This window comes from Amphiprion ocellaris, chromosome 23 (genome assembly GCF_022539595.1).
Source record: "Amphiprion ocellaris isolate individual 3 ecotype Okinawa chromosome 23, ASM2253959v1, whole genome shotgun sequence".
Classification (NCBI taxonomy): domain Eukaryota; kingdom Metazoa; phylum Chordata; class Actinopteri; family Pomacentridae; genus Amphiprion; species Amphiprion ocellaris.
Window position 1 is genome coordinate 25,106,444 of NC_072788.1, and position 15,095 is coordinate 25,121,538.

At 42.1% G+C, this 15,095-nt stretch overlaps 1 protein-coding gene across 3 annotated transcripts; it reads right to left on the reverse strand.

Moving 5' to 3' along the window:
• Nucleotides 1-128: 128 nt before the first annotated feature.
• Nucleotides 129-13,108, reverse strand: LOC111585545 (F-box only protein 41-like). 3 transcript variants are annotated; one of them, XM_055007619.1, is made up of 17 exons: nucleotides 12,913-13,108; nucleotides 10,646-10,771; nucleotides 9,367-9,873; nucleotides 9,215-9,294; nucleotides 8,453-8,525; nucleotides 7,251-7,463; nucleotides 7,108-7,160; nucleotides 6,876-7,016; nucleotides 5,907-6,076; nucleotides 5,609-5,832; nucleotides 5,058-5,173; nucleotides 4,036-4,188; nucleotides 3,783-3,878; nucleotides 3,518-3,636; nucleotides 2,385-2,543; nucleotides 2,198-2,313; nucleotides 129-819 (listed from the first exon to the last, which is right to left on the reverse strand). In XM_055007619.1, exons 2-17 carry the CDS (start codon nucleotides 10,760-10,762, stop codon nucleotides 757-759), a joined length of 2,400 nt encoding a protein of 799 aa, XP_054863594.1. In that variant the 5' UTR covers nucleotides 10,763-10,771; nucleotides 12,913-13,108; the 3' UTR covers nucleotides 129-756. The 3 variants fall into 3 exon arrangements, with proteins under 3 accessions (XP_054863594.1, XP_035797341.2, XP_054863593.1); XM_035941448.2 differs by having other exon boundaries at nucleotides 12,903-13,108; XM_055007618.1 differs by lacking the exon at nucleotides 12,913-13,108 and having other exon boundaries at nucleotides 10,646-10,880.
• Between the last annotated feature and the right edge of the window lie 1,987 nt (nucleotides 13,109-15,095).

Genomic DNA, 15,095 nt, shown 5'->3' on the forward strand with positions numbered 1-15,095 from the left:
CTTATCACACACACACACATAGATACACATAGATACACACATAGATAGATCCACACACATAGATACACACTAACACATAAATTATCTCCAGGTATAATCTCTAAAATAATAATAAACTGTTAAATTCATAAACTGTAGAAAACGAACCTTTATTATAGATTTTAAAGTCATCCAGATCAAACAGGAAGCTTCAGACGTGATGAGAAACATGATTTATTGACGTAGAAACAGATTTTTCATCAAAACATCTCGACTCCGTTTGACGTCTTTGGTGCAGAAGTTCTTTCTGGTGCAAAAAGTCTTTGTGCATTTGAGGGTTGTGCTTTTTTAAAGGTAAAACTAAAGGACTGATTCAAACTGAAGGTTTTATTCAAACTAAAGGATTGATTCAAACTAAAGGATTCATTCAGTCTTCAAGGTCTTCTATCTTCTCCACAGGAACTATGGCTTCTTCAGGACAGGGATTCTCTTGGACTCATTGGGAGCTCGAGGTTCAGGAAGGTGAAGGTAAAGCTGTGAATAAAGTTTCTTAGAGGAGATCTGGGATTGTTCAGGTTTAAGTTCTTGTAAAAATAGAGTGAGAAGGGAAGTTTCTGGGGTTGTGAGAAGGATTTTTGTTTCTACAAAGACTAAAGTAGAAAAAGGGAGATTGTGCTTCAGGGTTCAAGAGTCAGGATCGTAGTCGGAGGATTCAGGATCGCAGTCGGAGGATTCAGGATCGTAGTCGGAGGCTCCAGGATGGACCTCTGGAAGACTTCAGAAAAATCCTTCAGCTATGACCTGCAGGACGTCGCTCAGTCCAGGACGCTTCTGAAGAACCTGAAGACAACAAAGACAACAAACAACACAACAAACAGTTAAATCCATCATGAAGAAATGGAAGGAAACAGAGGACACTAAGACACCTATGACAGCATCATGATGTGAAGCACGGTGGTGGCAGCATCATGACATGAAGCTTGGTGGTGGCAGCATCATGATGTGACAGTGATGTAACAGTTTAGCAGCCTCACTGCCTGAGGATACAGACTCTGGGCTAGTCTAGTGGTTCGGGCTCTTATGGATCTGGACCTTCTACCTGAAGGCAACAGGTGGAACAGGTGATGCGCAGGGTGGTGTTGATCACACATTACGTTGTGCTCTCTCCTCAGACAGCGGGTGGTATAGATGGTACTGATCTCTGGGAGGGTAATCCCAGTGATCTTTCCTGCTGTTTTTACCACCCGCTGGAGTACCTGCTAGTCAGCTTTAGTGCAGCTGGAGAACCACACTAAGAATCCGTATGTTAAAACACTGCTGATGGCACAGTTGTAGAAGTTCACCATCACCTGCTTTGGCATTTGGGCACTATTCAGCTTCCGTAGGTAGTACAGTCGTTGTTGTACTTTCCCCACAGCTGAGGAGGTGTTAATACTCCAGGACAGGTCCTCCGATATGACTACTCCCAGGTATTTAAAGTTTGACACTCTCTCCAACACCTCACTGCCAATGGAGAGTGGTTCTGTTGTCTGTTCCTGTAGAAATCAACAATAATTTCCTTGGTCTTCCTGATGTTCAAAGCCAAGTTATTGTTTTCACATCATGACAGTAGACGTTGTACCTCAGTCCTGTATGGTGTCTCATTGTTATTGTTGATGAGGCCGAGCACTGTGGTGTCGTCGGTGAATTTGACAATGAGATTTGATGGAGAGGTGTTGGAGCATGTGTGTGAACAGAGTGTAGAGCAGTGGACTGAGCACACATCCTTGGGGGGCTCCGGTGTTAATGAGGATTGAAGAGGAGGTGTGCCCATCAACTCTCAAACTCTGTGTGCGGTTTGTTAAAAAGTCCACAATCCAATTGCACAGGGTGATGTTTAATCCCAGGCTAAGGAGTTTGGCTCGGAGTTTGAAGGCCCAGATTGTATTGAATGCCGAGCTGTAGTCGACGAAGAGCAGCCTCGCATAGGTGTTTATATGCTCTAGCACAATGGTGATGGTGTCCTCAGTTGACCTGTTCTCCGCATCATGATGTGAAGCACGGTGGTGGCAGCATCATGATTAAAGCACGGTGGTGGCAGCATCATGGATAAAGCATGGCGGTGGCAGTGTCATGATGTCTGGATGCTTCTCATTCATTTCCAATAAGCTCAACACCTGACAGCCAATCAGAGAGCAGTATTCATCCTTTATGTTTAGTTTTTTTCAGGTAAACTCACCTGCAGCGTACTGATGATCTCTCCAAACAGGTGCTGAGCTTCCTGAGAGTCGGGATCTTCGAAATAATCCGACGGCGACACCTCGACCACGATGGACCTGATGTTGTCGCACACACCTGTCCAGGTAAACAACGGTTAGCGCCTCACAGCTCACCTGGTCACTGGTCATGTTCAGGTCCAGACTCACTGTGGAGGTGCAGCAGGGCCTGGCCGCTGACCGGGGTGTGGGTCAGGATCAGGGTCTGGAGCTCCTTCAGTCCAGCTCTGCTCAGCTCTGTCGCCGCCTGCAGGCCCAGGTCGGTAATATGCTCCAACTCCAACAGCTGCAGGTGAGGGCAGCTACGCACTGCACACAAAATACACAACAAACACAACACAAAAAACAAACACACAAAACACACAACAAATACACAATACACACACAAAAAACACAACACACAAAACACAACAAACACACAACATGCACAAAACACAACACATACAACACAAAACACAAACACAAAACACACACAAAACAAACACACATAACACAACATATACACAACAAACACAACATTTTGTTAACATTATTTTTATGCAATGCTAACATGCTAATGTATGTTTTTAATGCTAATACTTGTATTTTACGTTAAGATTAGTTTTTATGCTAACATTATGTTCATGTTTACTTTTGGGCAATGCTAACATGCTAGTATGTATATTTTTAATGCTAATACTGGTATTTTACACTATTATTGTTTTTTATGCTGACATTATGATAGAGTTAATTTCAGGCAACCCTAGCATACTAATGTATGTTTTTAATGCTAATACTAGTGTTTTACACTATTATTAAGTTTTTATGCTAACATTATGTTCGCGTTAATTTTAGACAATACTAACATACTAATATGTGTGTTTTTAGTGCTAATACTTGTATTTTACACTATTATTTTTTATGCAAACATTATGTTAAAATTAATGTTAAGCAATGCTAACATTCTAATGTATGCTTTAAATGCTAATACTAGCATTTTACACTGCTGTCAGTTTTTAATGCTAACATAATGTTGACATTAATTTTTGGCAATGCTAGCATGCTAATGTATGTTTTTAATGCTAATGTTAGTATTTTGCACCATTATTAGTTTTTATGCTAACATGTAGTTTTGTCACGCTATTATTTTATGCTAGTATTACTACTAGTGCTATTTCATTCTTTGTTTGCATACATGTAATCAAAAAATAATGAAAACTGAAACAAAGCACGCTATCAACACTGTGGAGTTATCAAGAATTTCTGGTAACAAAAGGCACCAATCACACGTGTCTTCCACTCACCAACAGTAACCAATCCCTGAGTCCCACAGCCGGCCCCGCCCACACTGAGCGAGCGGAGGTGTGGCCAACATCGACCAATCGTCTGCAAGCAGCGGTTCCCAAACCGAGTTGGTTGTTGGCTGAAAGGAAGAAGAGATGAAGGTAGCATTCTCCTCGAGAGTTTAAAATGAGTTTAATGGGGTTCTAAAGGTTCTAAAAGGTTCTAACGATGTTGTGGAGATAAAAACTCTAAAATATAAAACCGTCCGACAGACTTTAAACTGACCAGGGGTGAGCCGGCGCCACCTGCAGGCTGCTGATGCTCCTACAGCCAGCACCCAGGGCCCAGAGGACCTCCTGACTGAGAGGGTCTGAAGAACTCCTGAAGGACAGGGAGACAGATGGACAGGTGGACAGGTAGACAGATGGACAGACGGACAAGTAAACAGATGGACAGGTAGACAGATGGACAGGTAGACAGTTAAACATACAGACAGGTAAATAGACAGGTAATGAGTTAGACAGGTAGACAGTCTCACCTGTATGTGAGCGTAGTCAGGTTCCTGCAGTAGCAGCTGGCCAACCACAGCATCCTGTCAGTCAGGATGTGAGGACACTGAGAGATGGACAGGTGGAGCAGACTGCCCCCTGCTGACCTCAGCAGAGCCTCCACCCCCGACTCCATACTGCCCCTGAAACACAGAGACTACATTACCCATAATGCTCTCAGTAACCTGTTACTGCTTACAGCTACATCTGACCAATCAGACGACGGCAGCACTCTTGCTGAAATTAGATGGCGTTACCACGGCAACATGCACATTTTTCCTTTTGAAGAGATAAGAAAGGCTTTTACCTTCTTCTCTCAGTGTGACGCAGCGACAGTAATCCCTGACAGCTGTACTACTGGGTATTATGTACTACTGTGTACTACGTATTACTGTGTACTATGTACTACTGTGTACTGTGTACTACTGTGTACTGTGTACTACTGTGGTACTGTGTTACTGTGTGTACATAAAGTACACATGGAAGTATTCCTTGGAATGTTCCCACCTTTACTGCTCTTCATCACTGAATCAGGATCAGTTTAATTTGGCTTTTTGGAGTCCAGTTAAATTCATCATCATCAGGAAATGGAAGGAAAATGGAACCTTAGAGCAGAACGTCCTCAGAAACTTAGACCAAGAAGAAAGAGACTAGACAGGGAGGACACCAAGACCACCTGGAAGAAGGTTCTTTGGTCTGAGGAGACCAGAATGGAGCTTTATGACCATCAGACGACGAGATGTTTGACAAATACACCATCCATACCATCATCACTATGTGAAGCATGGTGGTGGAGGTATCATGATGTGAAGCACGGTGGAGGCACCATCATGTTGTGAAGCAAACAGCCAACGCTTTTCATTTTGATATCAAAGTGTATTTTTTTTTGTAAATTCCTGTCATTAGAAGCCAAATTAAATGGTCCATAATTAATCGTTGAAAACAATAAAAGGAGAATCTGTCTCTGGTTGAACTCTTCCTACTTGTCGCTATAGTTTAATGTTTGTGTTACCGTGTGTTTCTATGGTAATCGTCTCGGGTCTCGTCGACTCGTCGGCTTCGAGGCTTCAGGTTGTTGAGGATCATAGACTGGGTCTGAGTGCACCACTGAGACAGAGTGGTCAGGAACTGCACACAAACACACAAAACATACAAAAAACACATTAAAACAAACATTAAACGCACAAAAAACTCACAAAAACACATTAAAACTGTGAAATGTTCAGTGTTTTGCATCATTTTGTGTCTCTTTGTTGTCATTTTTGGTCCTTCTTTGTTGTAATTTTGTGTCATTTTACATCTTGTCGTTTTGTGTTAATTTGTCGTCAGTTTGTATTATTTTGTGTCTTTGGTGTCTCTTTGTTGAACATCTAAATGTTTTTCTCTCAGATCTTCTGCACATTTTTCCTGTTTCCAGCATCAACTCTACGATCTGTTCACCTGCAGCCTGACAGGCCACGCCCACTGCCGGCTGCCATGGTAACCAGGTAACCAGTGGAGACCATATATTTACATGTTGTATAAGACGCTAGCGGCAGGTGATGAAGATGAAGCCTCCTCTACCTCGGTCGACACTTTGGCGTTCTCCAGCCGGAGGCGTGTCCAAACCGCCGGGTGTCTGGCGACGAACCGCCAATCAGAGCACACCTCGGCCGCACGCAGCAACGAGCGCACGTCCAAATAAGGGAAGACACACAACAGCCCCGCCCTCAACCTCAGGGTGTCTGCCCCCAGCTGCCTGTCGCCACGGCGATTGGAGGGGGTGGAGTGCAGGGAGGAGGGAGCATCTGGGAGGAGGAAGACTTTTATTGTGAAAGAGCCTCAGCTTCACCGACTAGCAGACAGGAAACAAGTGTCTTACCTGAACCTGGTGTGTTTGTCCTGGCGAAGATGAGCCTCCTCATCTCAGTGCTGCTCCACAAACCTTCCTCCTCCTCTTCCTCCTCCTCCTCCTCCTCATCCTCCTCCTCGGTGCTGTGGTGACGAAGGTTTCTTCTGTTCCACGTCCTCCCCCATCCTCCCTCCCCAGCCCTGAAGACACACAAGAAGAAAACTATCTCCACCAGTGGCCACCAGTATCTACCAATGAACACCAGTATCCACCAGTTTCCACTAATGTTCACTAGTATCCACTAGTATCCACCAATGTTCACCAGTATTAACCAATGTCCATTAGTGTCCACCATTGTTCACCAGTATCCACCATTGTTCACCAGTATCCACCAGTATCTACCAATGTTCACCAGTATCCACCATTATCAACCAATGTTCACCAGTATCCACCAATGTTCACCAGTATCCACCAATATCTACCAATGAACACCAGTATCCACCAATGTCCACCAGTGTCCACCAGTATCCACCAATGTTCACCAGTATCCACCAGTATCCACCAGTGTCCACTAGTGTCCACTAGTGTCCACCAATGTCCAGCAGTGTCCACCAGTATCCACCAATGTTCACTAGTATCCACTAGTATCCACCAGTGTCCACCAGTATCCACCAATGTTCACTAGTATCCACCAGTATCCACCAATGTTCACTAGTATCCACCAGTGTCCACCAATGTTCACCAGTATCCACCAATGTCCACCAGTGTCCACCAGTATCCACCAATGTCCACCAGTGTCCACCAGTATCCACCAGTGTCCACCAGTATCCACCAATGTCCACCAGTGTCCACCACTGTCCACCAGTATCCACCAATGTCCACCAGTGTCCACCAGTATCCACCAATGTCCACCAGTGTCCACTAGTGTCCACCAGTATCCACCAATTACCACCAGTGTCCACCAGTATCCACCAGTGTCCACCAGTATCCTGTACGTACCAGACCCGGTCCATCCTTCCTCCTGGTTCTGGTCTGGTCCAGGATGGAGCGTAGTGGGGCAGGTGGAGGTGGACCGACCCGCCCTCACAGTCCCACCCCCCCGAGCCCAGAGACAAGGTCCTCATCCTGCCGGTCAGACCGCTGGAGGAGACAAACGAGAGACAGGCCTCCATAACTGTGGTCTTACTGGACCAGGTGTCTCAGGTGTCTAGGTGTTTAGGTGTTCAGATACCTGTAGTCCAGGTGGTCCCCCAGCCGGTAGGACCCGGAGACGCTGTAGCTCCTCTGGACCCAAACACACGGAGAAGACGTCCTTAATCAGACTGTTGGATCACAGTAACTCTGTCTGACTGAATAAAGGTTGCAGTTCTTTACCCGGTTTCCCATGGTCCCCTGCGTCTTGGTGGTGATGATGTCATCGGTGCTGCTGTCCAGACTGCGACCTCCTCGTCCGGCGCTGGGCGGGTACACCTGGGCCAGGTGGTATGGGTCCACGTATCGGTCTCTGAAGTGGTTCTGATGAGAACCCAGCAGCAGCAGTTGTCTCTCGGCTCGGTCAGCTCGATCCAACAACGTCTCGATGAAAACCTGGAACAGTCAGAGGACGGTGTGTCTGGAGCCCTTTAGTTTCACTGTAGAGTCATTTAGTGTCACTTAGTTTCACTGTAGAGTCATTTAGTGTCACTTAGTTTCACTGTAGAGTCATTTAGTGTCACTTAGTTTCACTGTAGAGTCATTTAGTGTCACTTAGTTTCACTGTAGAGTCATTTAGTGTCACTTAGTTTCACTGTAGAGTCATTTAGTGTCACTTTGGAGCCATTTTGTGTCATTTCTTTGATCTTTTGGGGCTCATTTTGCATCAGTAGGTGCTGTTTTGTGTCTCTTTAGTGCCATTTTGTGTTTTTTTTTTGTTGTCATGTGATGTCACTTTGGTACCGTTTGTGTCTGTTTTTGAGGTTTTGTGTCTCTGTAGTCACTGTACGTCTCTTTGTAGTCATTTTGTCCCACTTTTGTATCATTTTGTTTATTACTGATGTCATTTAGTGTTTTTTTTGTTACGTTAGAAATTGTCACTTTTGTATACTTTTGTGTCACTGTCATTTTGTGTCTTTTTTGTTTTTATGTCACTTTGGTGCCATTTTGCATGATTTTGCATTACTTTTGTGTCTTTGGTGCCATCTTGTGTTATTTTCTGTTCCGTATTTTTTGTTCCTTTGTTGTAATATTGTGTCGCTTTGGTGCCATTTTCCATCACTGTGTGTCTTTTTGATGTCATTCGTGTCTATTTTTGGGGTTTGTGTCACTTTGTAGTAATTTTGTGTCCCCCTTTGTATCATTTTTTGTTATTTTTGTATCATTTTGTTACTCTTTGATGACATTTTTTGTTACTTTGTTGGAAATTTTGTCACTTTGGTGTCACTTTGTGTCTATTTTTGGGTTTTGTATCTCTGTGGTCACTTTGCGTCTCTTTGTAGTCATTTTTCACCACCTTTGTCTCGTTTTGTGTCTTGTGTCATTTTGCATCGTCTCTTTATTTTTCATCATCTCTCGTTCGTTTGTTGTCATTTTGTCTTCACCTGAAGTCTGGACTTGGCTTCAGCCTCCTTCTCTGCCGTCTCTCTCAGAAAACACTCGATGTCGACCATCTCCCTGCAGAAGAACACATCAGTAAAAACCGCTTCGTCTAAAAATGGCTTTTATGGAAAAGAATTCTGAGGAACAAAACTCAGACTGACCTCAAAAACAACCAGCCTGAGGCCTCGCTGTCGCCTTCCATCTATCACCCCACAGCAGTGTGTGTTAATGTGTGTGTTAATGTGTGTGTTACAGTGTGTTAGCGTGTGATGCAGACTAAATGTGACGTGTCCTCTCCCTGTCTGTTCAGTCCTTTACAGTCTCATCAAAGACCACACATGTACTACATGTGTGGTCTTTCTGTCTTAGTTCTTCAGGTTCTTGATGGGTTTCATTCAGGACTTTGGGGGGACCAGTCTAGAACCTTCATTCTAGCCTGATGGAACCATTTTTTTCTTACCACTGAGTACTTTCAGACCAATTATGAGTCATTTTTACCATTGTTTAAAATAATTTTGGACAGGTTTCAAGAGTCCATTTAGAGAGGTTTGGTCATTTTGGGCAAATTTTGAGTCATTTTGAACCAATTCTTAGTCATTTTGGACCAAGTTTGAGTCCTTTTGGACAAATTTCAGTCATTTTGGACACAATTTTAGTCATTTTGAATAAATTCTTAGCCATTTTTAACCACTTTTTGGTCATTGTGGACATTTTTTGTGTTATTTTGTCCTTTAGGCAGAACTAAAGGACCTTGAGATACTGACCGGTGCTGTTCGTTCAGCTCTTCTTCTTTTCCTTCCAGCTCTTTCTTCAGTCGCTCCATCATCTCCACGCCAGCTGAGACCTGAAAGGTGGAGATCAGAGCTCAGATCGGGGTGTGGATCGGCTACCAGAGCGCTGACATTGGTCCACCCACCTGTCTGGACAGGTACGCCGCCTTCTCCTCCACCTCCAGCTTCTCTCCCCTCAGACGCTCCCCGTCCCGCCTCTCCTGCTGTAGCTCCGCCTCCCTCCTCTGTAGCTCCGCCCTCAGCCGGCCCACCCGGCGGTTCACCCTCTCCTCCACCTCGGCGAACGTCCGGGCGATCCTCCGGTCGAGGCCCAGCCCCAGCCGCTCCTCCAGCCCGATGCCCACCGGCAGCCCCAGAGAGACCCCCGCCTCGCCCAGCTGCTCCCCAGGAAAGGAGTCCCGAGGCCCGGGCAGGGCCAGAGCGGTGGAAGGGTCCTTTGGAGGCCGGCGGTCCCAGGAGCCGAACATCTCCCTGAGCAGCCGGACGGAGGCCGAAGACGGTGCCAGGTCCAGGCAGGCCAGAGGCAGGGGGAAGCCGAGGGGCTCCGTGCCCAGAGAGGAGCTCTGGTTCTGGGATGCGGTGGGGCCGGGGAGGGGCAGCAGAGCACCGGGTCTGGAGCTTCGGACGCGAGCCTGAAGGGTACGTTTCACTTTTACTCAATCTGGTTTAAATCAATAACAAGCATAAAATTTAAAAAAAAACTGATGTTGATCAAATATCCTGACTATGACCAAGCATGGAGGTGGCGGTATCATTATTCTATCAATTTAAGTGACTGTAGTCTGAGTCAGAAAGACCACAAATGTAGTTTGTGATCTTTCTGATGTGGTTCTTCAGGTTCTTGATGGGTTTATTCAGGACTTTGGGGGGACCAGTCTAGATTTTGGGCAAATTTTAAACCACTTTGGACCAATTTTACAAGTCATTTCGGACAAGTTTGAGGCGTTTTGGACAGATTTTTGAGTCATGACTTGGGTCTTCAGGTTCTTGATGGGATTGTTTTGGCACCAATCTGTCATTTAGCATTTAGCATCTGACTAAATATAACTTGTATAAATCTGCAAAACAACATTTTGTGAGATTATTTACCATTTCTAAACCCTCAGTATTCACGATTTCATATTTTATTAAGCATATTTCAGATATATTCAGTAAAATTAGGACTAATTCTTCTGTCAAATATAAAAGAACGATTGAAAATTAATTTATATTTATAAAAATTAAGATTTATGAAGGGAAACTGAATTAGTTTTACCAAATTACCAAAACTGTGTGTTTTTTAGGGTCAACGTGTAAATTATTGTTGTGAATTTACTCGTTATGCGTCAACAAACAATAAAACATCATTCTCTGTGCAGTAGAAGTAGAAGTATTAGTAGAAGTATAAGCAGAAGTACTGGGTACCTGTGAGAGCAGCAGCAGCGTCTCGTAGGTGTGTCGGCTGACCAGGTGCGACCGGAGCTCAGGTATGGACGAGAAGAGATGCTGGTCTCCACAGCGAGGACAAAAGTAGGACGACATGACGACGAGCTGCAGGAGGAAGAAGAAACCAGGTCAGAGCCTCGTCTTCATCATCATCATCATCCTCCTCATCAGCAGCAGCACCAACATCCTCCTCATCCGAGGCTCATCTGAGGAGGAGGAGGAACGTTTTCACGGATGGACAAGCAGGAAGAAAGAGATTCTGGGCGTGACTCTCTCTCTCCTGTTCATGTGGGCCTCGCTCGCCCACCGTGACCTCCTTTAACCTCAGATACGCTGTAAAAAATACACCGTTAATACTGTAAAAAATACACGGTTAATACTGTAAAAATATAGTTAAAATACTGTAAAAAATACACCGTTAATATTGTAAAAATACACCATTAAAATACTGTAAAAAATACACCATTAATACTGTAAAAAAAACCACTGTTAAAATACTGTAAACAAAATACACAATTATAGTACTTTAAAAGTACACAGTTAATACCGTGAAAAATACATTGTTAAAACTGTAAAAAAATACACATGTAAAATACTGTTAAAAAAACCCATTAAAATACTGTAAAAAAACACAGTTAATATTGTAAAACAAATGTGCTGTTGTCTGCTTTAACCATTGTAGTAAATTACACATAAAAACTAATAAAATAAACAATAATTATTATGTAGACCTAAAAAAAAATATAGGGGCTGCACAGTGGTGTAGTGGTTAGCACTTTCACCTTGCAGCTAGAAGATCCCTGGTTTGCGTCCCGGCTTTCCCGGGATCTTTCTGCATGGAGTTTGCATGTTCTCCCTGTGCATGCGTGGGTTTTCTCCGGGTACTCCGGCTTCCTCCCACAGTCCAAAAATATGCTGAGGTTAATTGATCATTCTAAATTGCCCGTAGGTGTGAATGTGAGAGTGATTGTTTGTCTCTGTATGTAGCCCTGTGACAGACTGGTGACCTGTCTAGGGTGTCCCCTGCCTTCACCTGAGTCAGCTGGGATAGACTCCAGCCCCCCATGACCCTAGTGAGGATTAAGAGGTGTATAGATAATGGATGGATGGATAAAAAAAATATACAGTTTTATTTCATTTAAATCCGCAAAACAGAAAATTTTTTTAATCAGATATTTGACATTTTCTGAAAGAAAAGCTAGTAAATAATTCTTTAAAGACTTATTTCAAAGAGTTCCTTGTTTTTCAAAACATTTTTTATTTAAATACAAATAATATCATAAAATCCCTGGAAAAAATAATAATTTATTGTTTTAATTTACATGTTGACCGTAAAAATAATAACTAAAAATACCAGGCAGACTGTGAATAACATCCTCAGCAGATTTCTGGTTTTGGCCATTTGTTGTTTTACTTCATTTAAATCAGAAAGAAATCTCTATTTTACAGTATTTGTTGGTATTTTTACAGTCGTACATTTAAAGCGGCAGACTGTCACTGGTTTTAAGAAAATATTGAATTATTTATTTGTGTTTTTTGCGGGTCGCTGAGCAGCTGCTGCAGGAAAACTATGAACCTTTTAACCGACTGTTTCTGAATATTTAATGCCACAAAATATGAATATTTATGAAGAGATCTGTGAAATTTTAGTCAATTTTAGTTTAAATTAATTTAAAAAACAAAAAGTCGACCCAAATTCTGTAGGTTTGAGTCTGAAGAAGAACATCTGAGGAAATAATAAAGATAAAAACATGACATATGACAAAAAATCAAATGAATCCATGTTGAAAAAATATGTTTTTAGCAAACGAATAAACAATAATCCAGGAGTATATATATTTATATATTTATCGCAAAAATAACAAAAAACAATATTATGTTATTATAAAATGCAAAAGTCTTGAAGAAAACAATAAAAAGGTGATATAAATCCAAAAGAACACAGACCAAAAAAATGACAAATGCAATTAAAGTTGAAAAAAATATTGTATTAAAAAAAAGCAAAAAATATTCAGCAAAAAGCAAAAATCCTGATGAAAAATGCAGAAAAAAGTGATCTAAATGCAATAGAACAGAAAAAAATACAATAAAAGGTTTTAAAAATTGGATAAAAATGCAAAAATAATAATTAAAATTAAATAAAAGAACTCTGATAAAATGCATAAAAAGAGGGAAAAGAGGAAGTGCGTCATCAATCCGGATAATAACCGTTGAAACGTTGAAATAAATCACTCACCTGTCGATACCTGTGATTATCGATGGGTGATGTCACTCTGTCTGAAACGATCCGTCACCAAGCGTCACATCCAGACTGCGGTTGTCATGGTAACCCGCTGTCCTGCTCACCCACCGATCAGCTGATCGATCGATGATCGTCTCTCAGGCCGGTGACCGGAGGCTCGTGCAGCAGCAGCAGCTGTTCAGCCTCCCGCTGCAGCGCGCAGCCGCCACCTGCTGACGTAGGAGCCGCGTGACGTCATTCAGTGTGTTTGTTATTTTTCTGAATATTATTATTAGTTTTATTTTTGTATTGAACATTTTAATAGATTTAGCATTGTTTTTTTTAACAGATCTTTATTAAAATATAAAATAATGAATAATTGTTTAGATATAATTTTGAATTTAAATATATAGTTTTGTATTTGATTAAAACGAATAAAACTCTATTATATTATAATGAAATATTAATATTTTAACAACAATAATTATAATATTTACATCTAATTTCAAAATATTTCAACATTAAAAATATTAAATGAAAACAGCAGATAAAATAATAAAATAAACAGCAAATATTTCATCATCAATAGCAGCAGAAATAATCATTTATTTAGTTATTATTATCTTCATACTTTTATTATTATTATTATTGATCTCATCATAGTTTTTGTAAAAACACTGAAGATGAAATATAATTTTAAAAAATTCATAAAAAAAAAAAATAATGATAATCATAATCAAAATAATAAATCTAATAATAATAATAATAATAATAATGATAATAATAATAATAATAATAATAATACAAATAATAATAACATTGATAATAATAATAATAATTAAAGCTGCAAGCAGCGTTGGACGGGTCCTCGCATCCTTGCTGGTCGGCGAATCCACGCACGTCCACCAGGTGGCGCTGCGACCGAGAGTGCATGTCGGCCTATGGATGCGATGAGGGCCGGACTCTGATCACACACGTAAAATTTCAGGCAGATTGGAGCATATTCAGGCTACTTCTAGAGCTTTTCCTGTCCATCCACCAGGTGGCGCTGCGTCTGAGAGTGTATATTGGCTTATGAATGTGATCAGGGTTGGACTCTGATCACACATGTAAAATTTCAGGCAGATCGGACCATGTCCTGGCTAGTTATAGAGCTTTTCCTTCCATCCACCAGGTGGCGCTGCGTCTGAGAGTGTATATTGGCCTATGGATGTGATCAGGGTTGGACTCTGATCACACATGTAAAATTTCAGGCAGATCGGACCATGTCCTGGCTAGTTATAGAGCATTTCCTTCCAACCACCAGGTGGCGCTGCGACCGAGAGTTTATGTCGGCCTATGGATGTGATCAGGACTGGACTCTGATCACACCTGTAAAGTTTGAGGCAGATTGGAGCATGTTTAGGGCAGTTACACAGCAGTTGATGTTTCATGGCGAAGCATCAAAATTCACGAGGCCGCCATGGCCACGCCCTCAGACTTAAGGTGAGCATTTTGATAACTTTTGATCACCCATGCCTGGAGTACATCCTGGCCGAATTTCAGCTCTCTTGGTGTTACACTGTTTGAGTTTATAGCTTTTGAAAATGTCTAAAAATGAGCCAAAATCGTCAAAACGTATGACATATAATTCAAAATGGCCGACTTCCTGTTGGGTTTTGGGCATGGGTGTCAATTACATTTTTGTGTGTCTTGACGAGTTACATATGCCTACCAAGTTTCATAATTCTAGGTGACACGTACTGGCCGTAGTAACTGTTTGAAATTTTCCAGGTGGCGCTATGGAGCCATTTTGCCACACACATGTGCAGTTTCCCTAAAATATCAAACGGGTTGCCGGTCCAGATATGTGTGGTAATTTTGGCGAGCATTTGAGCATTTTTAACCTGTCAAAGAGTACTTTGTTTATTACGGCAACGATACGTTGCCACGGCAACAGTGTTTTATGAATCGTCAAAATCTTCAAACTGTGGCATCGTCTTTGCATGAACACTCAGCTGACCAATTTTCAAGATGATATGACAAAGTTTCCGGCAATGGTAGGTGCAAATGTAATGACAATTTCTTCCTGTTGCCAATAGGTGGCGCTATGAGTATTTCTACATTTATGAGTGTGGATGTGTTCAGACTTGGACTGGTGTCCACCATATCAAGTTTGGTCCAGATTGGACGATTTCCAGCTGAGATATTAATAATTCAATTTTCTTG